Raw genomic sequence first — 26866 nt, 5'->3', positions numbered from 1 at the left:
TAGAGGTTAATTACTTTTTTATTGTTGAATTATATTGTAAAGTCTACATCTACAGTTTAATCAGGAAGAAATGCTTTGCATTTACATCAAGGACATATTTATTCTAGTGGAATAAGAAACAGACAAAGACCAAACACATTAAAAAAAAAAAAAAGACTACATGTTTTACCTGGTCCTAATTTTGCTATTTTGGACCATACCTTTCCTATTAGAAAACTGATTTTACATACATATTAAGTCTGATTTATCATTCCATATTTTTAAACATTAAATGCCGCTTCTCATAATTTCTAATTATAAACAAAAGATTGAAAACAAAATGGGAAACAAGGTTTAAAAACAAAGTAAAAGTAGACTGCTATTACCTTACAGCGAAAAGCTGAGTAAACTGTGCCCCTCTGTGGCTCATCTCAAAGAAAATACTTTAATCAGAGAGGCAAGTGCTTCTGATCTAGATGTACGTTTTTCACTTTCCCTGTAGGACCAGGCTTACAAGCATTTCTGGTAAACTGCCAATTAAGTGAAAAATGTCTACGAAGTATCTAAAAGCTAAATACCAGAATAGGGCTAATTCAAATCAAAATTGTATGCTCATCTAAATACACATCTTTAGCTTTTTCCTTTTTTAAAATTACCTTTTTATTTCAGATGATATTTAAAAATAACTTACATGGTTAGTGTGCTTTATGGTCAAAGACTGTAAAATTGAAACTCAAATGAATAAAATTTTTGTTTTACTTGATTCTACTGAAATTTTAATTACCTACTATTTTACTTAACCAAGTTATACATGAGGTAAGTTTTAGCTAAAAAAATAAATCAACTACAAAGATAAAGTTAACCACTTCAAGAGTACACAAAAATCATAATGCCCATCTCATATTCTGAGTTTACAAGCTTATGTATTAACTACCATGTATCCAAGAAAAAATTTACTATGTAATTTAAAAAAAAAATATTTTTGCACTTTAATTATGTTGGGAAATAGAGGGCAAAATAACTTGGCAAAATTTGTTTTTGGTAAAAGAATACAATGCAATAACAAATCCAAATGGAACCTAAGACCAGTGTTTAGTTTCTAACTTCTAAACAGACATACACACTTATTAATCTAAAAAATATTTTGGTAGCAAATTGGATTGACAAAATGTTTTGCTGTAAATAAAAAATACATGTTTCCAATTATAGCCTTATAGCTAGCTAAACAGCTTTTAAAAACACATAAAGCCAGCTAACAGCTCTCTAAAATATGTCACACTAAAAAATCCCTGCTAAAAATCAACTGTATTTAATGGGTCTTACTGTAGTAGGACATTCATGATACTAGAAATCTTTTAAAAAGTGAATACAATAGGGCTACGGCAATACATTCTATTAATAAAAGTTACAGAAGAGATTATTGCTGTACTTTTCCCCATAAACACCATTAAACTTTGCTGCCGTTAAAAAATGCACAACCCCATTACATTTTTCCCTTACCGAATTTCATGTTTCACATCTCTAAAGTTTTTATTCAGCAGAGAATAAATCTTAAAATCTTTTCTGTAAGAATTCAAAGTATTTAAATGAGTAGCTTCACATTAGACTGCCATGTTTTGCCCTTCTTGTTTCCCAAAATACACTGAAAACAATATACATTTTTCTCGAAAATGAAATAAGATGCCCACATTAAAAAAATAAAGCCTACAAAAATGTTCCAGAGCTAAAAAAGATTGATATGGCACGAAGTGATCTCCTACTAGTCCAAAGTCCAAAACATATAAATGAAGTCCATTTATATATCTTGTTTGCTTTTCAATGGAATACATTTATTGAGGTGAAATCACATTATTTTTAGCTCTTCAGTCAACAAGTGTACACAAATGTTTTTTTATACAGTTATTAAAAATAGGAGACCAAGCTGAGTGTGCCAAAGAGATATCATTCACTTGTGATTTCTAGAGTCATTAAGAAATTTAGAGAATGGATTTCGTTGGTTGGTTTCCATAGCTTGATAGACCAAAAACAAAAAAATGACCACAACAACAAACAGCAAAACTTTTACCCACATGGGAATGGAGCGTCCCTTTTTTGTTTTTTCTGACTTGACATCTGCCAAGGGAACATACTTAGGAATATATCTGGATGAGAAAGACTCCTCCGTCCTGAAATCACTGAGTTCTAACGGCCGGCCCGCAGCCCCTTTGATCGGTCTGCGGCAGCTAGCACTGTGGGGAGTAAAAGGAGGAAAAGGAAAATAAATTTTAGATAAAGTCATGATTTAAATAAATAATATAAAATGTCAAAAAAAAAAAAAGGTAAAATAAAATAAAATGTCATTACTGCTCCTGTCTCAAACACATTCCTTGAGGTTAACAGTAGAAAGTTATCACATATGAACAGTGAGGCGTCACCTTTTTAAAACTTCTTTACATTTTCCACTAAAAAAGTTAGATGCAAATTTTTTATTAAAAAATAATATGCAAAATGTTGATAAATATTCACTAAATTTGCCTTCTTCAAGTCTTTTCAGAGCTAATAGCGGCAATAGGAGGAAAGAAATAAGGTAGTTTGGTTGTGATTCCTTCAGTCAGGAAACAATTAAACAGATGTGTAAATAGTCTTTTCAAACAGAAGAGAAACTCTCAGGGAAAACAATGCTTTACTTCTTACTAGGTTTCCATTTCAATTTAAAAATGAGAATTAAATAGTAGGTAAATGATGTATTTACAATCCTTCAACTTAACAAAGTTAATTTTGAAACCGACTCGTGTTCTAGTCAAGATGGCAGAACAGGGATTCTGAATTGTTTATGTATCACTTTTAAAATAAGAAAAGTTACTAAAAAATTAAAAGAAAGTAATACCAAACTATCTATGTATTTGAGAACACGAAGAGAAATATACTCAAAATGTTAACAGCTAATTTTCTAATTTGTAAAAATTTGGATGATTTTTACCTATAGTTTCAAATCGATGACCAAACACACTGTATGTACATATACAGAGGAAAAAATGAGCTAATTTTAAAAGCAAACAAACAAAACAAACTGACTCAATTTTTCAGAATATGAACTGGTAGCTTAGAAGAATTAAACTGCTCCCAAAAAAGCTTAATTCTAAGAACACAGGTATACTAACTGTGAAAAATTAGAAATTAAAATTCTCATATGTATATTAAATAATCATGTTGCATACCCTAAAAATATACAATTTTTATACATCGATCATACCTCAATAAAGTGGGAATAAATAAGTGAATAAATAAAAATGTCCAGTAAGACATACTAATACTTGTTTCAATGTATCTGAATACCTAATTCCTGTTGGTGTTGATGCTTCAAAGGGAAACATTTCTTTAAGAATATCTCTTTCTAGTCTTCTTTCCTCTGTTTTTTCTCCCACCTAAGAAGAAACAAACGACTACAATTAAAATTTAGTGTAAATGTGCAAAAATTAAAATATAATTTTAAATAAAAGTTTCAGAGGACAGAATGCACTTCAATCTATCCCAGCTTTTATAACTGCCATTTCTAAATTTATTATCACCTAAGGAGTCACACACTTCCAAAGCTCTCTTCAGATTTCTTCAAAATGAAAGATATGTTAATGTGATAACTGCAGGAGAAAAAAAAATTGCCACACACTTTAATAAGTAAAAGTTAAAAAACAAAAATTGAGTGCAGCTTATTTGGAAGTATAAGTTCCCCCACTGAATTTCCCGTGCTTTTCATTAAGAGTACACTGTTTCTTCCTCCACTAAGAACTGTGTTATAAGATAAATGATCAAATATAGCAGGTATCAAATTAACATGGATCTTTAATTTTAGTATTTTTTAACTAGAGTCAATCTAATCTTCCTAACTTAAAAAACATAAAATATATATTTTTTAACAACTTGATTGTTGTTTTGCTGTGTTTACCTTTATGCCCAGATCAAAATAACCTTTGGTTAAGATTAAAACTACAATGCATCATGCGGTTAGTACTTAAAAGCTTAATTACACAGGAGTTAATCAAATGAAGCGTCATACAAAGTCATTTTGCAGTCCCATTATTTGACCTTCCCGTGAAAAATAGTAAAGCTGCCCCCCTACAGCCTAGTTACACTTTCGACTCACATCCATAACAAAGAGAACAAGTTATAAACAGCAAAAAAAGACCACTCCCTTGATAATTGGAACTTAAGAGGCACACAGTAGCAAGAGGATAGGATTAGCATGACATATTAGTTATTTTATCATCACTATAGAAGTATGTCTTTAAAAGAATATATGCATATATACACCCACACACATCACCCAATAAAGCAAGCTCAGCTCCCCCCAACTCCAAAAAACAAATATAAATATTTCCTCTTTAAAAGATCAATGATAACATCGATCTAAGTTTTATTCATTTACTTCAGCTCTTGTCAATGGTTTCTTTGGTGTTCTTCTGGGAATGTCTGAGAATTCAGTGATTGGCAGAATAGGAGCTGCATGCTTGAAATTTCCAGTCACCCTATTGACAACCTGCCAAGATTCAAATTATTCAGACTCAGAATTATCCAAACATAACAAAGACATGTGAAAAAAGAAAAGAAAAAGATATTTTATTTCTCTAATATTTGATACTTTCCCTTAATAAAAATTCAGGCAAAAGGACTCAGAAATGAACATATTCAGTGGTTCACATGTGAAGCCTTATCATTCTTTAAATATTTTAGCAAAAAAGTATCCTTAGAATACTTAGGATTCTTGCACAATAAAAAATCCTAAAATTCAGAATTATATGGGGAAAATGAGTTTAAAAATATATAACTTTGAAATTTGCCAAATTCACCACCTCCCCGATTCTAATTAAAGGGTAATTTACAAAGAATACCACTTGTATAGTTTATGAAACATATTTACTAAGGTTTCGTTGCTTGAAGCCATTATAGTTTCAGCTATGGGAGTACTCTCTGAAATTATTGCACCATCTATACGAAAATGTTCTGAAGTATCCACCTGTTAGTTTGAAAACAAAACAAAAACAATAAACATAAAACAGTCACTAAAACCCTACCAATCTGAAAACCCAATTCTAAGCAATAAGCCTTGCATCACCCTTTTCCTTGGAGTTCTTCTCGACCCTCTCGTGGATTCCCTAGTTAATGCCTGTAGAGGTCCGCCTTTTGAAGATCCACTTGTCCATTCAGTCTCAGATATTCCAGCTTGAGAATAGCTCTATTTAAGCATTGACACATTAAAAAGTCATATTCTAACATCAAACACCTTAATGGCCATATTAGCATACTGAGAAGCCATGAAGTCTCCAAATGCTAACATTTGCAAACAATGCTGTGCCCTCAATATATTTCTGTGTATATTGACTGATCCGATGTGTAGCTTAACGTACGATAAAAATACACTAAACAGTCCAACTACAGAAGCTCACAAATTAAAATAAAAATGGGGGCGGGGGGGCCCGGACATCAATTTATCCTTGGCTCTTTTTATGACTGCTGTTTGCTGTTTGGCTCTGGTATTAGAGCTGCATCTCTTTGGCTGTCTAAACAAAAAGCGGGCTGAGCATTAACTTTGACTTACTTATGTCATTTGCTACAACAAATCAATTTCTTTTTAAAATAAAATACAAATTTTATAATTGTTAAAATAGATTGAACATTATTCTTTTCATGTGGTTAGGATTATTTAAATAGATCAGTTTAAATTATAATCCATACACAGCTATTTGAACTTAAAAATTCCCAGATATCAAACTCAGAAAGATATTAAAATTGACCACCAACACAAACCTGGTGGTCACCTTTCATGGACATGCAAGCCTAAAGTGTCACTGTGCCAAACCTCAGTACTACCCACTCCTCACTACTCAGACAGTGGTTACCTTCCAGTCCCAGACTCACCTTTCCCTGAAAAACTAAGTAGTTTTTCTTCATTTAAAAAATAAGTTGGCAGTCCCTATATAATAGCTTGAAAATCATGAAATTAGTGCTTCTCAAACTGTGATTTGTGTATCAATCACTTGAAGCTTTTGTTAAAATGCAGATTCTCATGTAGTAGCCCTGGGGTGGGGCCTGAGATTCTACATTCCAAGTAGCAAATTATTCAACTCTGAAGCCAATATTATCAGATGCTCCTTTTAAATTCTTTTAACTGGAAAACAGCCATCGATGATTAGTGTTATACTAGAGAGTGTTTATACTGTCACTTTTGCTTTCAAGCTAGTATTTTATCTAGATAACATATGTTTTTATATCCAAGTCAGTATCTATTAATTTTAAAGACAGATAAATTTTATTCTTATTTTGGGACAATGGCAGTCATCCAATAGGTATGCTTATTTGACTAGTAGTATTACTACCAAACCCATACAAGGTACAGACAGTCTCACAGAACTGATTTTGAAGTGTCCTTCTGACTCACAATCTGAATCTCTGGATTCTTTTTTCTGCTATCAATTAGGAAATATTCACTGAATGCAAACTTAATGTTAGTCAAAAGACAAATCTGTGAACAAATTACATATACATATGAAAAATGCTTATTTAATAAATTCCTGATTAACTGTATAGAAGGAAACAATAGTTTTAATCTCAATCCTGGTGGCACAGTATCATTTGGAGAGCTTTTCAAAAAATATCAAATGCCCCCAACCCCACCTTTGATCAATCAAGTCAGAATCTAGAAGGGCCTGGACATACTAAATTTTTATAGCTCCTCAGGAGATTCTTAAGTGCAGCCAGGGTTGAGAACAACCGGTTTAAGATAATATAACTGACTTATGATGCATCTCAAAGTCAAGTATTTTTTAAAACCACTTTCAACAGTTTCCTCTTTAATAATCAACTGATCAATGGCAATAAAAATAATTACAAGTATTTTAAAAATACTCTATTTGGTATTATTAATGTATAGTCAGTATTTCAAAACTCTTCAAAGAATTAAAAACTACACTGCTGAAAGTTCTAACAAAGTTATCCAACTGATACAATATAAAGACCAGGTCCTTCACTTACATCCACAAAGGTAGGGGGTTGGGGTGAAAAGACATCCTTTTCCCTTAAAATTGGTTATCTACCAAATTCTAGGACTTTCCTTGTTATGTCTTATTTTAAATATATAACTGAAATAATCTATCAAAAATTTTATTAAACATCTATTGAAACTATTATGGTTAACCAAGTTCTACTTAGCGATTCTTTATTTTCTTCCATGAAAGGAAACACGAGAAACTCACTGGTTACCCACAGGAACAGCTGGGAACAGGGGTGGGAAGGACATTTTCCCCTATAATTCATTTATACTTTCTTCTATTCAGGCACATTAAATTCTTTAGTTGAGGACGATCAACCAACTTTATTAGTTCTTGACTGTCATTGTCTAATTTAGAATTAATCATCTTTGCAGAAAACTAACAACTCTTCACACAACCGGAAAAGATATTCTGAAGATTAAAAAAACATTTTCTCTACCAGAATCTACTATAAGCAACTGACCTTAAAAAAAATACAAGTAAAAAATAATAAAATTGTAATTCAACGTTATAACTACTTAGTAAGATAGACCAATTATTGATTGACAAGAAACTCACTGCTATGTAAAATTAGTAGTTAATGTGATTGTTACATACTGTGGCCAAAATAAGAATTGCAGCATCATCTATTTTGAGCAAGATGTTTCATAAAAGTCCAGAATTTAGCATGGAGACAACAAGGGAAAGAAACAAAAACCTTCTCACGGTGCCTTTCAATAAGCTATCAGGTTAAATCGGAAGACACTGGGTAGTTGAGGCACAGACAATGCAGAAGCTGGGCTATTAAAGGAGGCTATAAATCCCAGTGAGTAAAAATATAAGCTATACACAAAATATTTACACAAAACTAGGTTATGAAAAGAAATAATCAGGTTAAAAGCCACCATAAAGAACTATCAATTTAAGTAAAACATGACCAGTATGGTTATTCCTATTAACTGTTTTTCAAAGCAGCAGCTTATTCCTCCCTAAGAGATAGGAACTTATACATTGCTGGAGGGAGAGAGGGGTGGGCCCATGCAAAATGCTTCAACTATTATGCAGGGGAATTTGGTAACACCTAGCAAAATTACCCAGCAATTTCACTTATAAATTTCCTGAAGATAAATTGGCTAAAATATTAAATGATACATGTAGAAGCTACTCATTCATTCATCTTTGCATAATTCAAAATAGCATATATCTAAAAATAATCTAAATATTCACCAAAAGGAAAATGGCTGAATAAATTATATTACATCCATAAAATGAAATATCATGCAGTGGTATGAAGCGATGAGGAAGATGGCAATACTATATTCTGATATGGAGTGATCTCCAGGATATGTTTAGATAAAAACAAAGATAGAAATGTGAAAATAGGCTGCTTTTTATTTGAGGAGAGCATAGATAATATATAAATATATGTATTTACTTACATTTTCAAAAACAAACAAAATTTAAACCAAGACTTAATAAAAACGATTACCCGTGGATGGAAGGAACAAAAATAGAAGCCAGATTCTTGACGCTTATCTATTTTGCTTAAATAAAACCACATACATGTTCTCAATAATTAAACAATATGAAAGAAAAAGAAAAAAATTATTCCAAGTGACTTTAAGATACTCAACATAAGAGAAAAGAGACACAAGTAAAACACAGAAGTTAGAGAAGTCTTCATTCATTTATTTGATGAATTCATGATTTATTTTCTCTAAAAAATAAGTACTCCTAGTCTACGGCTATGCCACTCTGAACAAGCCCAATCCCATCTGATCTCAGAACCTAAGCAGGGTTGAGCCTGGTTACTGTTTAGATGGGAGACCACCTAGGAAGATCAGGTGCTGTAGGCGTAAAAAATAAAAAATAAGCTGACAAGGTCCTTGCAATCTGTGAAGTCAACCAAGGGTTGCCTTGCCTAAAAATAAATAAATAAATAAATAGATACTCCTAGCTTTACTTACTGAAAGGCCTAGAAGCAATGACAACCCAGCAGGAATGAACACCAGATTGTAGGTAGCCTCCAAATGATATTTCCCATTATCTATTAAAAGGATTAAGATTCTTTAGAAAAATGGCTGATATGTTAACAGGCAGAAAATATCCATGAACATGGGTCATCTTACTGTGCCAGAAAACAAGAAACTATCAAAGACAAAGGGAGTCGATAAAAGGATATAGGAACCAACTCAGTAATTTCTAATGGCTAAAGGTGGCACAATTTGAACATGAAAAAAGAATGATTGAAAATGATCATAAATCAAATATATAAAAACCATACTAGTAAAAAATTTCACTGATCACCTTCCAAAGGTGGTAAGAATGACTAAGGTGACTAAGGCACCTTAATTTAAAAAGTGGCAAATAAAAGGCAAGAATTAAGCATTTATCCTGGCTCTCCTGTATGAATTCTATTTCAATGTAACTAAGCAGTTCACGAGGAAAAGTTCTTCATAAAAGAATTCCAGTTACAGATGTAAGGAGAATGAGAAAAATCACCATCTTACAACCTCAAATGAAATAATAGACCTCGGCAATAATCATACATGACTGTCAAAATCATTACATGAAAGGGCAATGTGAAAGTTTATAATAGATGGATTAAGCTTTCAACATTTGAACTTATTACTATATAATTTCAGCATCACCGAAAGGATATCAAGTGCCAAAATCAAGCAATAGGAAGGCCATGACACCATTTATGAAACATTCCTGTCAAAGAAACTGAACCTGAATCTATCCATCCCTCTAATCTGTGCTGTCCAAAATGGTAGTTGCTAGCCATATGTGTCAACTTAAATTTGAGTTAAATAAAATTAAAACTTTAGTTTCTCAGCCACATTAGCCACATTCCAAGAATTTGATGCCACATGTGGCTACTGGCTATCATAATGGAACGCAGATACATAACATTTCCATCATTACAGAAAGGTCTAATACATAACCTTACTTATATAAATCTAACTCCCAGGCTATAGAACAGCAAATTAAATGACATTTGAAGGAAAATCTACCAAATTCAGAATGTGGGACAATCAATAGAAAACTGACTCAGTTTCTTTACCACATAAATGGCGTTATAGTAGAAATAGCTACAAAATTAAGGTAAAAAGGAAACAATACAAAACAAATAATATGTGGAATTTCTTTGGATCCTTATTTGAATAATTTAATCATAAAAGACATTTCTGAAATTGGAGGAACTTGAACAGATTAGATATGAAAAATTATTAATTTTATTAGGCATGATAGTGGCATTGTGTGTGTGTGTGTGTGTGTATACAAACAGCTCCCATCTTTGTTAGAGATGTATACTGAAATACTGATATTTTAATGTGTGGAATATATCAGAGATTTGCTTCAATGTACTCTGGCAAAAAGCAAAATAAAACCAAAGGAGTTTAAAAAACTGGAGGGTATGGATGAAGATGAAATAAAACTGGTAAAATGCTCACAACTCTTCAGGCTCTGTGACTAGAGGGTCATGAAACTTCTCTCCATTTGTCTACATTTTAAATTTTGTGTAAGGCCATTATCTAATTCTGCCTGTTGTCTCCTAAATCTATTCTCTCTTTTGATTATCCTGTCCCTCAGTTTAGATTCCCCAACACAACTATCTCTTAAATCACCTTTAATACCATTTTTCCTCCCTTGTTTTAACCTATTATCTGACCAGTCAGCACCTTGCCTTCATACTCTGGGCCAAAATTCTCCATGCTTGTCTATTTCAGGGTCCTTCACCAGATTTTCCTAGTTTCTGCATTAACTGCATCTTGCCTACACCACAATAAAAAAGGTAAATTTTCATCTAGAATAAGGAAAAAAAAAAAACAGACTAGCTTAGGACCAGACTAGCTTCAGAGTGCAGGGAAAAGTCACAGAAGACAAGAAGGGCACAAGTAAAAGCAAAGTCAGAAACCAAGAGACAAAGACACAAATACAACACCCTTCCTCTTCCTCTTAAAGAAATTATGTCAGAACTGCTTAGGCATTTCTACCTTTTAAAATATATATTTTTTAGAAAGACAAATTCCATATGATTTCACTTACATGTGGAACCCAAACAAAATAAATGAACAAATATAACAGAAACAGACTCACAGATACAAAGAATAAAACTGGTGGTTGCCAGAAGGCAAGGAGGGGTGGGGGGCTGGATGAAAAAGGTGAAAGAATTTGGTAGTACAAATTGGTAGTTACAAAACAATCACTGGAATATGAAGTACAGCATAGGGAATATAGTCAATAATATTGTAATAACTATGTATGGTGCCAGGTGGTGCTAGACTTATATCAGGAGATCACTTCATAAATTATATAAATATCTAACCACTAGGCTGTACACCTGAAACTAATATTGAATGTCAACTCTAATTGAAAAATAAAAATTAAAAAAAAAGATATGATCAAAATTAAAAATTAAAAACACTCTTAAAAAGCTGTATGACTGGCTCTGAACCATGCTTAGCACAGAATCAAAACACAATGAGACATTTATTAAACACTTTTGCAGTAGGCGCAAACTAGACTATTAACAAAAAACATAAAGTTTACATGTCTGTTCCCATTTAATGAACAATGGAATAAACACTATTGAGTGTGCTGGAATATGCATGTCAACCATTAACCAAAGTGTAGGACACAGGCAAATCTGTGTTGTCTGCAGACTGCTTGTACCTGAATACAGTGATCATAAAACTGAAGATACCTGATTGTGCTCAACTCTTCTTTGCTTCAGTGTTACTGGAGTCTTTGCTCTGCCCTTTAGTGGTTCTCTCTTCTCAAGCTTGAGCTCTATTTTAGAGTCTGGAAATAATATCGGAAAAACTATTACTCTTTGAAAGACACAATGAATTACAATTATCTTAAGATTAGTTGGGATTGCTGGTTTTAGGCACATTAACATGTAAAACAAGTTTGTCTATTGCTATTACCTCAACAGACCAAAACTATTTAATTTCAATGTCTAAAAATTTTTCTTTCCCACTTTTATTTCATTCCATTTCTGTTTATCTCTCCTACTCTTTAATCTGATTGCTACTTCTTCCTATTTCTCCTCCTTGCCTTTTTCTGGGACTAATAGCCTGAAATGAAAGTGCTCCCATGGAGGCCTTTCACTAAAAACAATATAGATGTGAGGAAAGAACATTAAAAAATATAGTTACCATTCTTTTGTCCATACAGTACAAAGATTAGTTATTAAATTAAAATTTGTAATGTGGAAAGCAAAAAAGCTATAAGGAATTTTGTAGAAAAAACAAAAACAAAAACAAACCCTAAGATACCAAGCCTCTAACAAGTGCAATGATGTTATTATGTAAGTGCAGTTTAAGTCTCTTCCCATTTTTTGATGTAATTATAAAATACCTGGGTACAGTTGACATAAGTAGGAATCTTGTTGGTAGAAAAGTACAACCAATCACAAGCCACTTCTCCTCGTCCCCATAATACAAATAACATTTCTTTGAAGATAAGCTAGTGCATCTATATTACTTAGCATATCACCATGATGGTTATTAACCTAACAACTCAGATATATGTATATATCTTTTTAAAGGCTTCAATATTCCATTCCCCTAGTCTTGATTTCATCACCATTAGAAGAGCTGGATTTATTAAAAGACTGATATAAATTTTAGTTAACTTCCCCATTTTTGTGGCCATTTATTATCACATAGCAAAATTAATGTCAGTTACTTCTGAAACTTGTTACCAAAAACTTTATATTACCTTACCAGAGACAGAAATAGTCAGTTCTTAAACCAAAGCTTAGTTTTGTATGAACTCAATGTAGTTCTATTAAGTAGTAGTCCAAATAGTCAAGTGTTTTTTGCTAACTACCTACTCCAGTACCGGTCAGTCCAGAGTCTACTTGCAAATATTCAAAAACTGAATAGTGATTTTTGCCATGATAGTTCAAACGGTTCAATCTTTATTTAAGATTAAGGTATTAAATCCACCCCCGCTCCCCAATGTTCCCATTAATAGATCTATCAGTAAGTCTATGTTTGGGACAATTCTTAGCATTATGTAATTTTAAGCTTTTTCACCTCAAATTCTAAGTATTAGAAAGTGTCCAAAGTAAAGAACCCAATGGTAGTTGAGCAGAAATGTATTCAAACAAAGTATCTGGTTACAGATTAATTCCTCTTACAAATTTTAAAATTCTAACAGCCAATGAAAACATGGTCTTCAAACAGAATAAACCAATAATATTTACAGTATTTTCAACTATACCATTGGAATGTCAAGTGAGTTTCAATGATGAAATGATAAAGGAATGTTCATAAATATCTAACTCGTTGCAACTCCTAAGAATAAAACACACATACAACATGTTTCTGGAGACCACACAGAACTTAGAATTTAACAACTTTATTGAATTTGCAGAAGCATTCTACAGTAATACATTTGAAAATCACATAGCACTTAGTAGGTACATGTATACATGTACATTTCACAAGACAAATAACAAATAAATTTACTCCCAGAAAGCTGCAAAGATGGACATGTATAGTCTAAGGATATGGCTAGAAGTACCCAAAGGACCATATTTTGCTTATACTTAATACTACTTCCATAAATATACAAAGAAATTCAATTATAAAATGCCTCTACAGTTAGACTCTCATCTTACAATCATAGAAATGAAAACTGTTTTATATAGACACACAGACACTGGGATATAGTATGATTTATGACTTTTTTAAAAAAAAAACTAATTTAAATTTGCTTTTAGAATTTAGATTAAGCCTATGAACTACAACATACCTTGAAAGTGTTACTTAAAAAAAAAATAACCCATCCTTCTAGCGTCTAGGTCATCTGGCAACCTAGTTAGTGATGGTGAGAATGCACTATCCTCGATTATGGTCTAGAGTAGTTTTTCCCAAAGTGTGGTCCACAAACTGTTTCTACCAGTTCATGAAGAAATGAGGCACTTTTTTTCTCTATCAAAACTTTACCGTAAAAATAAACCATCATTGATCTAAAAAGTATCTCTAGATTCAAGTTCTGGTGCATGCTTATCTGTGGATCAGTAACAGTTTATAGAGTGGCACTTTGAATGCAATGATCTGGAATATTATGAATGATACTGTACACATAAGTAAAAAACAAACAAAAGTGAGAAAATAAAAGAGTAGACAAGTTCTAGAGAGTATAAAGATATGTAGACCAGTGAAGACCCTACTTATATTCTAGTTAATGGGATTTTCTTAATTTTGAAGAGTTGTAAAATCTTATGTAAAAAAAGGAAAGAGTGAACCATTTGAGATAAAAATGGGATCTAGAAGCTTTAAATTGTTTGTTTCAGGCTTTCTATCCGTGCAACTTCAAAAAAAGGGGTAGTGCTATATAGGTAATTATTTTAAAATTGTAATTTGATAGGTAGAAGCCCCATCTGGAGACTAAGACAACCTTAAAAGAAAATTCTGGGGAAAAAGTACTTGAAATTCCTAGAAAATCTGCTAAGTTCCCCAAATCAGAGTTAAGATAGATGTCCTTCTTTCTAACTTCATTAGTGTTTATTTCCACGCTTTTTAACTACATTGCCTACTTCTCCTCCAAATAATGTTCCACCTTTAAAGGGAATAACAGCCAGCTTATTCTTAGAAGCTGGATTAATTTTGCAATCCTTCAGCCAGAGATAACGACGACCTAAAGTGGAAGATCCCATGATATGGGCAGCCATCTTTACTTCATCAAATGCAGCTTCACAGAGAAATGAGGCTGCATCATATGTTTTGCTCAGAATCCCAAGTGCCTGTTGCATATGACTAGGATCTGAGCTAAGAATTTGTGCAGCTTGACTAATTTCTGCCTGCATAGCCCGAACTACAAAGGCAGTATGGGTTGCAATTTGCAAAGTTGATGCTGCAGCTTCGTATGCTCTACAAAGCGCTAAGTCCAACTGTTTATTGGTGGAAGCTGCCTGAATACCTGATGGGGTAGTGGCTTCAGAAATAAATCCCAGAATTTCATCATCTACTTTTGGAACCGATAATATCTGTGTTGCCTCTTTGGAAGAAACTGGATACTTGCATGCCAATGAAGGCAGTTGCCTGTCAATTTGCTGCCACTCCTCTTCAATTACTTTTGACATAGATTCGTGGAAAGGAAAAGATAGTTCTGGGGCATCTATTTTATCATGCTGTGACTGCTTAGACATTTCTATGCCTAAAGTAGCAAGTGAGTGAGAGATAACAGTTTTGGCAAAAGAAGACATCAGGTCAGATCCATGTATATTTTGAAATGCCACTGAGGAACCTGAATCCTTTTCCTCCACTGACTTTTTACTGAGTCTAGGGACTTTTCGTGGAGGAGACAGGGTTTCAGCTTCTTGAAAATGAGATCGATCAATTCTCTTCCATATATTTTCTACATCCAGTGGGGGTGTGGAGTTAGAAGTCCCAGGCAAACTACCTACCCCACCCTGGACCAGCAGAGAATTGACATAATCTCTGATTGCCTGAGCAAGTGGTGGAGAAATTACTTGTGATCTCTCGGACTCTTCTAGTGTTTTCTTTTCACTAAAGAGAACTGACTGATCTGAACCATGGGACCTCTGAGTACGTAATGGTTGAATTCCACTTTTCTCTCCATGGTAAATATTTTCTACTATGTCTTTATAACAAGTAGTGGTGGTTTCTTTTATCAGTGAAGGAGAAGCTGCAGCAGAGACCAACATGGCAGCGAGTTCATGCTGAGAAGATGTCGAAGAACTTTTCTCTAAACATCTATCATGGCTAGACTTGGAGGAAATAAACGAATTCCCTCCAGAGGCTAACTTCTGCATCTGCTGCCCGCTAGGCAAGGTTGTGGCAATAAGAGGTTCCCTAGGTGGGTCTCCCTTAGAAGCATGTACTTTTTTAGCTGCCTGTAGTTCAGTCCTGCCCAAAGGAGGACGGGGGGAGATTTCAGGAAAAGAAATACCCTGAAAAAATCCACCAGAGGGAGTAGTTGGAAGTTCAGAAAAAGGAACAAAATCCCTAGTGGACTTCGCTTTCTTGTGTTCTTTCTTCTTTCCTGTAGAGGCAAAAGAGGCAGGAAGTTTAAGCATTACCTGTGTTTAAGCTAATTTTATTCTTTGCCTCCTTGCTAACATAGTGCTGTTGAAAGAAAAGACTCTATATTTCATATTCTGAACATCCAATATGACAGACTATGCCCTGGCAGGCAATGCTTATGGAAATATAAGCAATTTGGGTCAAATTAAATAATCACGAAATTAATAAACACTTCATATGAATTAAATATTTATAAATATCAACCTTTTTCTTAAAATAAATTTTAAAAGGTCATTTATTCCTGTACAATTTTAAAAAAATATTTAAATATCATGGTCTAATTTCTTAAGACAGTCAACTAAAAATGTCAAAATATTTGCTATAAAGATGCCTTGAAATAAGATCATCTAGCAAAACTTGTAAATTTTAATGCCTAACAGAGAAAACATGCCATATGTAAATACAACTGAAATATGTCAACTGTAAGGAATAAAACATACATATAATAAACCAATGAGATTTCAACATAAGAGTAAAGAGAAGTGACAAGGTTTAGCATGATATCATTTATATAGATCTTATAAAGTGCAAAATAATACCATGTATTAGATAGATGCATATGAAAAAGTATTAAAAAAATGGATTGGAAAGATAAGCATCAAATTAATAATAGTGGTTGCTTCTATAGAGATGATACTTGGAAAGGCCAAGTGGGGGAACGTGTCTTTATTTGTAACACTTTATTCTCTTTGAAAAAATATAAAGGTACCTGGTAATTTTAGGTGACAGAAAATTAGACATTTGTATTTTTCTTGTTAGAATTCTTAACAAAAGGTATTTAAATCAAATTACTTAGAGGATTACTCTAACAATATGAACAGAAACTACCTATATCTTGGTAATGTAATTTAAATTTTTTTCTTCGTGGTTACTGTATCTCATGAGTCTGAAAAAAATCACATATATTTAATTAACATCATTTAAAATTTTACCTTCCTCGTTGTCACTGTATCTGTCAGAGTCATTACTTCCATTCTGTCTTGTATTTTCTGCTGAAGAAGAAATGGTTGGCAAAGGAGTAGAAGATCTTGATTCTGTTCCCTGTTCTCTCAGTTTCAACAGCTTCTTCTCATATAACTTCCTGGTTGTTCCTATATTAAGGTAGAAATGGTTAATGCATTAGTACTTATATCCTCTTATTTAAAATGCAGCTCAGACATTATCTTTTTTAGCAACATTAAAATGTTACTTTCACCTTTCCTTTCTAAATTTAAGTGTTTAAAATAATATATAACAAATTATTTTATAAAAAGGTGTTTTTCTGGTATTTTAATACATAATTATAACAATGTTTCCTTTATAGCATGGAATACATAGTATATTGATACAGGTCTTAATTAGACCATCTACTGAAGTATTATGTATGACTGAGTATTTTTGAAAAGTTCTAGACTTTGTATACGTTCTCCAGTACTATATAATGGTACTTGCCTTTGTAAAATTGTTTTTATTAACAGATTGATTAGGGTGATCATTTCGCAATGTATGTATATCGAAACATCAAGCTGTACATCATACATACACCTTTTATTTGTCAATTATACCTGAATATAGTTGGGGGAAAAAAATGAATAGCTGGTATATCGACATGTAATTTAATGTATATTGATAATAATTTTAAAAGGGTATCAAATGTCTGCTGGCAATTATATTAATAGGCTTATTATCATCCATTTAGAAGCAGTGTGTTAAATAAAACAAAAGACAACATTCTAAATCCTTTACGACAATACCTATAGGCAAAAACCTTTAATTCTCCAATGTTCGAACTTTTACATAACTTAGAAAATCAATATATATAGACCTTCCTCATCTTGAGGTTATTTATTGCCAAGACCCTCCAAACTTAATTAAGGAGCAATCGGCCTTGCGAAATCACCAAAAGTAACCAAATTGTGCAAATCGAGTGTATTTAAGTTCCAAGTTTCTCTTTTTAGTTTGTTCTTTATGGTATCATTCTTGAATTACAATCAAGACTTTTAAAAAGGTACTTAAAAATTTTATTTATTTAAATTGGTTTCAAGTATACAGTACATTGGTTAGACATCTATATAGTTCATAAAATGATCCCCCCCAATTGCTCCCTCCCTCCCCTAGCCCTCCACCTAGCCATCATATTAATGCTAACTGCTTTCCCTCTGCTGTGCTGCCCGTGACCAACTATCAACTAATTTGTACTTCTTTAACCCTTCACCTCATTCTCCCAGCCCCCCAACACTCCTCCCCTCTGTCCGTCACTAAACTGTCCACTATATTTGTGAGTCTGTTTTTGACACATTTGTTCTTGTTACTTAGATTCCATTTATAAGTGAAATCACATGGTATTTATCTTTTTCTTTGACTTATTCCACTCAGCGTAATAACCTCTAGGTCCATCCATGCTGTTACAAATGGTAGGATTTCATTTTAAAAAAGTACTTTTAATAACGGAAAATGGGTACTATGCTGAAAACTGAGTAACTTGAGTTAAAGAAACAAGTCTGTCACTAATTTACTGATTTAAATGAATTCGGCCAGCCATGTTACCTCAGATTTTCCTCAACTGACATATAAGACCCATGAGTGTCTCACCAAGTAGTGTGATATGCACACCATATGAAAACAATCTCGACAACAGGTAATCTAGGAAATTATCTAGTTCAATTCCTTTATTTTAGTTCCCTCATTCATAGTTAAGGAAACAAATATCATTGTCATATAAATGATTAATGAGACTGGCCCTTAGAACCCAAACATAGCTGCTAGACGAGAGGGTACTGCTTCATAGGAAAGACATTTGAAATTTATCAACATACCCACAATCGGACCAGGATTCACTCCATATTTCACAAGCTGATCCAGAAGATCTTCATTAGTGAGCTCTGTTACATCTAGATCATCTTTATCTTCTAGTCTGGGTTTATCAGTTTTCTTTGTGGCTTTCTGTAAACAAAGGCCAGTTATCATTTCCACATGAATAAAAAAAGTTCATTTTACTATATGTTAAACATGGAAATTAACCTTTAAGTTAATTTACAGCTATATCGAGCCTCAGTAATTTGATTAAATTAAAACTCATTGTTTGAAGATATTTTCTAAGTTTGGTTATTATACAAACCCAATAACCAAGCAAGTGACTGAAATTGTAAAGACATTACTGTTAAAATAGTTTTGGTTAACCTAAAGAGGCAATGATGGCATAAAAAATTCAAATGAGCAAAAAGACTGGATTTAACTATTTTCATCCAGATAACTGTAAATACATTTTACTACTGGCCTCTTTTGATGATATTTAAAAGTTTAAATAAATCTAGGAGTTTAAGTTAAGAGTTTATCATAAAGGCTTATACTTAGTTATGTATAAAAATGATTTCCTTTAAACAAGCTCATTGGAATTTAAGCCCAAATGAATATTCTTCTTGTAATACAGTGACTTTAACAGCCAGTTTCTGACCCATGTAGGAAGTCAGGCATGTCACCTCTGATACAGCTTTGTTGCCACACTTAGTTCTCTATGACCACTGCATTAAGAATACAGTGTTCCCCCTTATCTGAGGGGGATATATTCCAAAACCCTCAGTGGATGCCTGAAACTGGGGACAGTACTGAACCCTATACCTACATACCTATGATGAAGTTAAATTTATAAATTAGGCACCACAAGATATTACAATTTTAACAAAAGGCTGTAATAAAAGCAATGTCTCCTGGGAAAACTACATAAACTTCCAAAATTAAACAGGAGAAGAGAGCAAATGTATGGGTAACTTTTAAGAGTTGTGGCAAATAGCCCTACAAATGCCTCCATAATCCCAGAAAGTATCAGAGCGCCAAACATAAATGGTTGCTTAAATAATGGCCACAAATATCAAAGTCAATTTAGGTCCAAATTACTGTTTAAGTCAGAAGAGTCAATACTAAAAATTTTATGCACAAATGGCAAAAATAAAAGTATATGGGCTGCTTACTTTCTAATGATGCTGAGGGGGAAAATCAGGCATTATTTGGCCATGGATTAGAATTGTTCTTTAATAATATTTCTTCAAAATAAACATTTGCAATACTTCATAAGACAAGATTATGAGAAATTATTTTTTAAGGATAGCTGCTAATAAGAACAATGTTAATTTAAGAGACATCTTTAATAAAAAACACGGCTGTGAAAAGTTAGGGTACTTTCAGAAGGCTTTAACATAAATATTGCAGTATCCTAGGATCATCAGGCTCAAATACTGAAGGAATCCACACGGCGATATCAAAATAGTTGCCTAGAGTCTAAGGGTTCGATATACCAAAGACTTGAATTCTTTAGAGAAAAGACATTTTTTAATCAAACAGACTTAATCTCATGTTAGTGACCGACTTGAATTTTCCAAAGCTTAGGAACAGGTTGAAAAGAAAAACTCCACTGTATAACAAATACTTTAAATAAAAGAAAATCAATCAGATACAGATTACTTGTAGACTATCCCTCCCACCATAAGAATGTTCAAATTCTACTATCAACAAACATCCAGGAATTTCAACTTCTTGCAACAGCCTGAGGTTTTCAAGAAATCTTTCTTTGGCACTCACCACATTCAACCTACTTTTTATTAGTTACGTGTATAAATGCTTCTCTATCCTCTCTAGATGGTGAACTCCTTGAGCAATAGTCCCTAAGTCTGATGTTATCAAAACCTCAAAACTTTTGGAAAAGTTACCTCTATTTTACAACATCTTATCCCGTTCTGAGTCCCAATCTTAGGCCTGAGAATCTGTATTTTAATGTGTAAAGTTTAATTTTGGATGTAGTGTTAAAGGAGGTAGCAGAAAGCAGGAGCCTTTGTCATACTCATTATTTGCATCCCAAGCATCTAAAATAAAAGTGCATGACACAGGAACAGGCACCTGATGTTTTGTTGAATGAATGAATGAATGAAAGCAACATCTCAAGAGGAAAAAGTCATTTATTTTTTAAAATCCATTTCTTATTAAGAAATAAGGCTTATCAAATTGAAGCAGAAAACCAACTTCCTTATATTTTCCTAAAACATAATGAAAAACTACAGCTGTACAAAGAAATTTTATGAGGTCAATAAATTGTAACAAGCTAAGTCAAATACAGCAGGAGTTTATAACAAGGTACTTGATTTTTATTATTAATTTATAGGGAGAAAAGTTCCAGAAAAGTAATGCCATTTTATGAAATACCAAATTCAATAAGAATAAAAATTGGGAGACAGTGTGGTATAAATAATTATCAAGCCAGCAATTTCAGTAAGGAGGGAACCATTAGTTGTACAGATTTCTGCCTCTAGAAAGCTTTGTTCCTTTAAGTAAATCATGTGACCTCTAAGTTTCATTCAGTCAAAAATGCTCAGTACCTACTATGTGCCAGGTACTGTTCTCCAGTTTATTCCCAACTACGAGATGATCTAATATCTTTTTCGACTTTAAAATCCAACAGTTGTATATCACCTATGTGCTACTCTTATTTTTGAATCTCTACCATTAGCATCAAAGATGTTGAAGTATAACAATAACTATTGTTATAAAATAGATTCCGGCGAGTACTTACTATGTACCAAGTAGTATTCTAAGTCTCTTATGTGTCTTAATGAATTCTAAAAATGCTGTGAGATACTAATAGCTCCATTTTACAAGAGAGGTAACTAAAGTCAAAAATTGCACAGCTAACTCAGGCAATCTGTATACTATGCTATATAGTAACATTTGAACAGACTTTATGTACACATCACTTTCACAAACTTACCTCAATTCTGAAGAATGTATCACAGTTAACATTGTACTGTTTTGGCACTGAATAAAAACAAAAAACTAGACACAAATGCAACCTATTGTCACCCTCAATCTAATTAAGTAGGTATTAGATTATTCCTATTTCAGATGAAAACTGAGCATCTGATAGACACTTCATTTTTCAAGGTCAATAAGTGGCAGACCTGGAATTTGAATCTACGATCCCAATTCAGCCTGCACACTTAACACCTTACTGTGGAGTACGATGGCCAATTTATGATTTAATTAACATTTACCATTTTTAATATACTTTTTCTGTTTTGTTCCATGTCTTTAAATATTTCCTGTTAAGAATTCATAATCCACCAGATCAGACCATTCAAGAATGTTATGCTCCATTGGATTCCAAATAGCTACGCTGCTTGGCACCTTAGAAGGAAAAGGCAGGTTGCCAACTCTGTAAATGTTTATTTTTGTGTCAACAATCCAGATAATCTCAACACCTAAAAATATTGGTATCACAAAGATGCATAAAACAAAAAGCTTAGAAATAAGAAAACTAAAAACCAAAACCAAATTTTGGATATGCAAAACATCTGTCATATTACACCAGATAAATCTAAGAGACCATGACGATGACTGAAATGGAACAATTTCACCTTTAATTAAAAATATCATCTACGGCCTTGGCATTCTGAACAAGCCCAATCTTGTCTGATCTTGGAAGTTAAGCACCGTCGGGCCTGGATAGTACTTGGATGGGAGACCACCTAGGAAGACCAGGTGCTATAGGCGTAAAAAAAAGAATAATAATAAATAAGTAAGAGATTGTAAGCTGACAAGGTCAACCAAGGGTTGCCTTGCCTAAAAAAAAAAAAAATAGTGTGGAAAAAAAAAATCCTCATAAAACCCATGTCTAAATAGAAGGTAAATACTATGCCTTTGGCCAAAGCCACATTAATGCTTGATTTATTTTAAAATGTCAAAAATTCACCACCTAAGAAAATCTGCCTTATCTCCAAATTTAAAACAATTTGGCTTTCTCTTAGATTACAACTGTTCTTTAAGAAATGTGAGTCTATGTTATTATTATATATGGGGCTAACAATGACAAGAACATAAAATATATACATAAAAGGAATGTTCCATAGAGACCCTTATTATTATAAACAACCTAAGGTTCTTTTCCTGTAAATTTCAAGATATTTTCCTATGCCTGATAAAAGACCTATCAGACTGTTAGATTACAACTTTTACATAATGTATTTTAAACAGAAAATGATGCTACTGACCAACTTACCACTATTAACTTTTTCAAGTTGTTGACACCACTGAGTCTACCCAAGGGTATATATTTTTGAGTTTTAAATACTGAAAGTTGAAAGACATCTACGGTGATGAAATAGTTTTTCTCTACATGTATCAAAATGTTAAATGAGCTATTAAGGGCTTAACATGCCACTGGACATAGTAGGTTCTCTTAAAATGTTAATTCCTTTCACCCAGAGCTTATTTGCATAGCGCTGACCAACCTGGACAACATGAGAGATTAGTTGATATGATGAATAAATAACAAATGTGATCAATTATCAAAAAAAAATCCATTATATTATTATTGTGCTGGGTGGGGTCTGCAGAAATCCATCTCCAATAGTTAAGAGCACAATGGTAGATATGAAAAAACGCCGGATAACTGAACTGAAATTAAAAATGTTTACACTCAGGCCTTCTTGCAATCCAAAGAACAAAGGGTAGGCTGGGACATACTCTCTCTTAAAAAGTTGCTGCCGCAAAACATCAAAACCAAGATAATTGTTTCTATGGAAAACTAATCAACATGTAAGAATTAATAATCCTATTATATAAATACAACCAAATACTTTCACGGCTCAAGAATAATACATTTGCGCAGAAGGCAAATATAGGGATCTAGGGAAGACCTGTTTTTTTTTTTTTAAGTGTGTCAATTTAAATGAAATATATTTCATTTCTAACCGAATCTTTACTATAATAGTTTGAATATTACTTTCCTTTTCAGAGGGGTTGGGATAAAACGGATAAGGGATATGCTTTATTTCAAAAGTAAATTCAACATGCGAGTCAACTAGGTTTCTTCAAATCCACAAATACATGACATTAGAAACAATAACATGCGATAGCCTTTTATTTATTGAATAAATATTTATTTGGCACTACTATGTGCCAGGTACCTACTTAAGACCTAAGATTTTCAATTCTCTAAAGATCAGGGTAAGATTTAATTACACTTACATGTATGTACTATATTTTTGCTTTCAATTCCACGGGGTAGTCCAGAAAGCACATCAGATAGATTTGTAAAAACTAAAGTTAAACAACATAACTTTAAAATAAGCAGTACTTTTGTTTTTGAGTTATACTAGTAATCACTAGCAACAATTCCAAACTCCACATCCAATGTTTTACGAACCATTATACTATTACACCAATCACTACTTTGAACCACATTCTGCTAGGATTTGAAGTCTGGTAACTAGGCAGATTCATAACAAAATAGCATACAGAAACCCAAAGAACAAAAACCAAACTATTCTAAAAAAAAAAAAAATATGCATTTGCTGAAGCCAATCTGAGATTTACCCGAGATCAGATAGTCCAAATTGCGGTACTGACATATCAGAATGTCAGGAAATAAACATTTCTCTTAATTCGGAAGTCTCTTTTCCTCATGAAAAATTTACCCAACAGGAAAAAAAAAAAAGTCCCAAAACCTAAGCTCTTAGTAACTAGAATTTTTCAAGTATTTGAGCGTCTATCACCGCTTAATGATGTATTTTCAAATGCTCATTTTAGAGTAATGCTGCCCCGTCAAAAGATGGCCTGTTGCTGTAAGAGTAACACAAACAAGAAAAACGGTTCAAAAAGCCCTCTAGATGCAAAAACATAAAAAGGCGGGAATTTATTTCAAATTTTGGTTAGAAATTAATATGCACAAATTGCCCTCCAGAGAGCGCTCTGAGACTCGGTTGCTGCTAGTCATTTCAGTCAAGAAAGCGGGAAAACGCTCGAACGTAACCTATAGCAGTTTCGGGCTGACCCCCTCCTTAGCGCTTTTGAAAAGGACACGGAAGTCCCAGGCTGAACACCCACTCTCGGCGGCCGGTGGTCAAGACCACAGAAGCACCCGCGCGCGCCCGCCACCCACGCGCGACCTCAGCGCCCACGCCAACTTCACACGTCCCAGACACGCGCGGCAGAAACGCCAGCCTCGCAGCCCCAACTTCGCGACTCTCTTCTCCAGCGCCCTCCCCTTCGACAGCCTGCGAGCCCGCGGCGAAGGGCCCAAATCCAGCGTCCGCACGCCCAGAGGCCAGCCTCCTAGACAGGCGCGGGGACAGCCCCGCGGCCGAGGAGGCCCGAGGGGGCGCCAAGGAGGGAGGACGGCGAGCGCGCGGGGAGCTACAACCGCCAAGCGCCCGCCTTTGTGGTCCCGGCCGGGAGTCCTTACCCTGCCGACGGTGGCTCGGCTGCGGCCCGCAGCGGCGGCCCCGGAGCCGAGGACCGGGGTCGGCTCGCGCTCCTCGTCGCTGGAGAAGTCCGGGGGCCCCTTGCTGTTGGCGCCGGCGGCGAGCGGCGGCCGGTTGCGCGCCGTAAGGTGCTGCAGGTAGAGCTGCACGTACACGTCTTTTCGCTGCTCCCCGGCCGGGAGCGTCACATTGTTGGCCACCAACTCACTCTTCAACTTCTCTTTCGTCAGGACCGAGGGGTCTTCCAGGAACTCCGGCATCTCGGCGACGTCTCTTCCCCGCAGCCCTCGCACCCGGCGCGCTCACTCTTTGCCCGGTGGGGGCGCCGCGCTGCCGCCTCCGAGCCTCCCGACTCCCGCCCGGGAGCAACACCGCGGAGCAAAAAAAAAAAAAGAAAAAACTCGCACACACAAAGCAAAGGCCGGACACAAAAGCCCCAGAGCAGAACTGTGGGCCAAGTGCAGCCAAGATAGGAGCTCACACCAACCCCAGCCCACACACTACAGCCGAGGAGGGCAGCCTGCTTCGCCCACGCCCCAAGATCGCGCGCCGCCATTGGCGGGCGGCGGCAGGAAGCGCGCCGGCGATTGGCGGGACGCCTCGCGCGGGTTCCATTAGCCGCGGCGCCCTGCGAGAGGGTGTAGAAACGCAGTTTAAAAGGCGCTCGGGCGGGAGTCGGGGTGCCGGGCCCGTGTCTGTTTCCCTCTTCTCCACCCTTCCCCTTAGATACTGATAAGGGACAAGTCGTACTGCTTTTGTGCGCCGTTTCCTCTCCCTCCCCTACAAGAGATGAAGCCTTCCTCCCCGGGGTCGGTCGCCTACGGACCGGGCGTGTTGCACGCCAGCTGCCAGGATCGGGGCTGGGCCTTTATCAATCTCGGGACACTGATCCACCGAAGAATAGCTGCAGCCTTTCCTTCCCTAATAACAGCCCTGAAAGGAAAGGAGAGAAGCGAGGCGTGTTTGTAGGCGCTTATTTTCCTAGATTTGATTTACTTACCGGGGAGGGAGGGGGACTGCTCGCAGTTAAATCCCCATCTCGCTTGCGAACGCTCCTTTTGTTTCCGAAATTCAGGAAAAGCCAGACCTCGACTACTGGGCACTTTAAACTGCCGTTGAATTTGTGACAAAATTGTACTGTCAAATATTCCATTTACTTTTGACCTTAAAGGTTGGGGGATTTCTAAATTATTTTATTTGAACAGTTAGTTGGAGCTTAACTGCGTTTTTGTTCAGAGCTGTCTCTGGGTTAGATCCCTCCACCTGTAAGTATCTTACTATAACTTAACCAAACCTAATGTTTAATAATACAACAGAATGAAAGGAAACATTTAGGAATGCCAGACGGGCAACTTAAGATAACTGAGATAGGTACATACTAGATTTTAGTAATACAGAAAGCCTAGTGACATAATTAGGCCAGGAACTCTCATCAAACCCATATTACTGATTCAAATTAAAAGCTGGTAGGGTTTCAGAAATTTGCTACGTAAACTGTCTTCCTGAAAACAAACACGACTGATGACAATACATTCGTATTTCTTACTAATTTATATATGTTTTCTTCCAAGAAAGGAAAGAAGTCGAT

At 34.8% G+C, this 26866-nt stretch overlaps 1 protein-coding gene and 2 pseudogenes across 5 annotated transcripts; 2 read left to right on the top strand and 1 right to left on the bottom strand.

Moving 5' to 3' along the window:
- Window positions 1-26866, bottom strand: TMPO (thymopoietin). Of its 5 annotated transcripts, XM_011386520.2 has the most exons (9): window positions 25260-25817; window positions 18847-18973; window positions 16984-17142; window positions 11692-11789; window positions 5069-5188; window positions 4874-4969; window positions 4382-4492; window positions 3295-3383; window positions 1-2207 (listed from the first exon to the last, which is right to left on the bottom strand). In XM_011386520.2, exons 1-9 carry the CDS (start codon window positions 25536-25538, stop codon window positions 1925-1927), a joined length of 1362 nt encoding a protein of 453 aa, XP_011384822.1. In that variant the 5' UTR covers window positions 25539-25817; the 3' UTR covers window positions 1-1924. The 5 variants fall into 5 exon arrangements, with proteins under 5 accessions (XP_011384822.1, XP_011384831.1, XP_011384835.1 ...); XM_011386529.2 differs by lacking the exon at window positions 5069-5188 and having other exon boundaries at window positions 25260-25818; XM_011386533.2 differs by lacking the exons at window positions 4874-4969; window positions 5069-5188 and having other exon boundaries at window positions 25260-25818.
- LOC111735999 lies at window positions 8718-8836 on the top strand (annotated as a pseudogene).
- LOC111736000 lies at window positions 22449-22567 on the top strand (annotated as a pseudogene).

The sequence above is a fragment of the Pteropus vampyrus genome, unplaced genomic scaffold (assembly GCF_000151845.1).
Source record: "Pteropus vampyrus isolate Shadow unplaced genomic scaffold, Pvam_2.0 Scaffold16, whole genome shotgun sequence".
Lineage (NCBI taxonomy): Eukaryota > Metazoa > Chordata > Mammalia > Chiroptera > Pteropodidae > Pteropus > Pteropus vampyrus.
The sequence above is the reverse complement of the archived record's forward strand: the minus strand, read 5'-3'. Positions and strand labels throughout refer to the sequence as shown.

Bases quoted from the DNA above. Each gene is read 5' to 3' on its own strand.
- TMPO (XM_011386515.2), bottom strand. From the start codon at position 25,538: ATGCCGGAGTTCCTGGAAGACCCCTCGGTCCTGACGAAAGAGAAGTTG. The intron at 18,974-25,259 runs GTAAGGACTCCC...CTTTGTTTACAG, and splicing joins GCCGAGCCACCGTCGGCAGG to AAAGCCACAAAGAAAACTGA. The intron at 16,011-16,983 runs GTAAAATTTTAA...TTGCCTCTACAG, and splicing joins ATACAGTGACAACGAGGAAG to GAAAGAAGAAAGAACACAAG.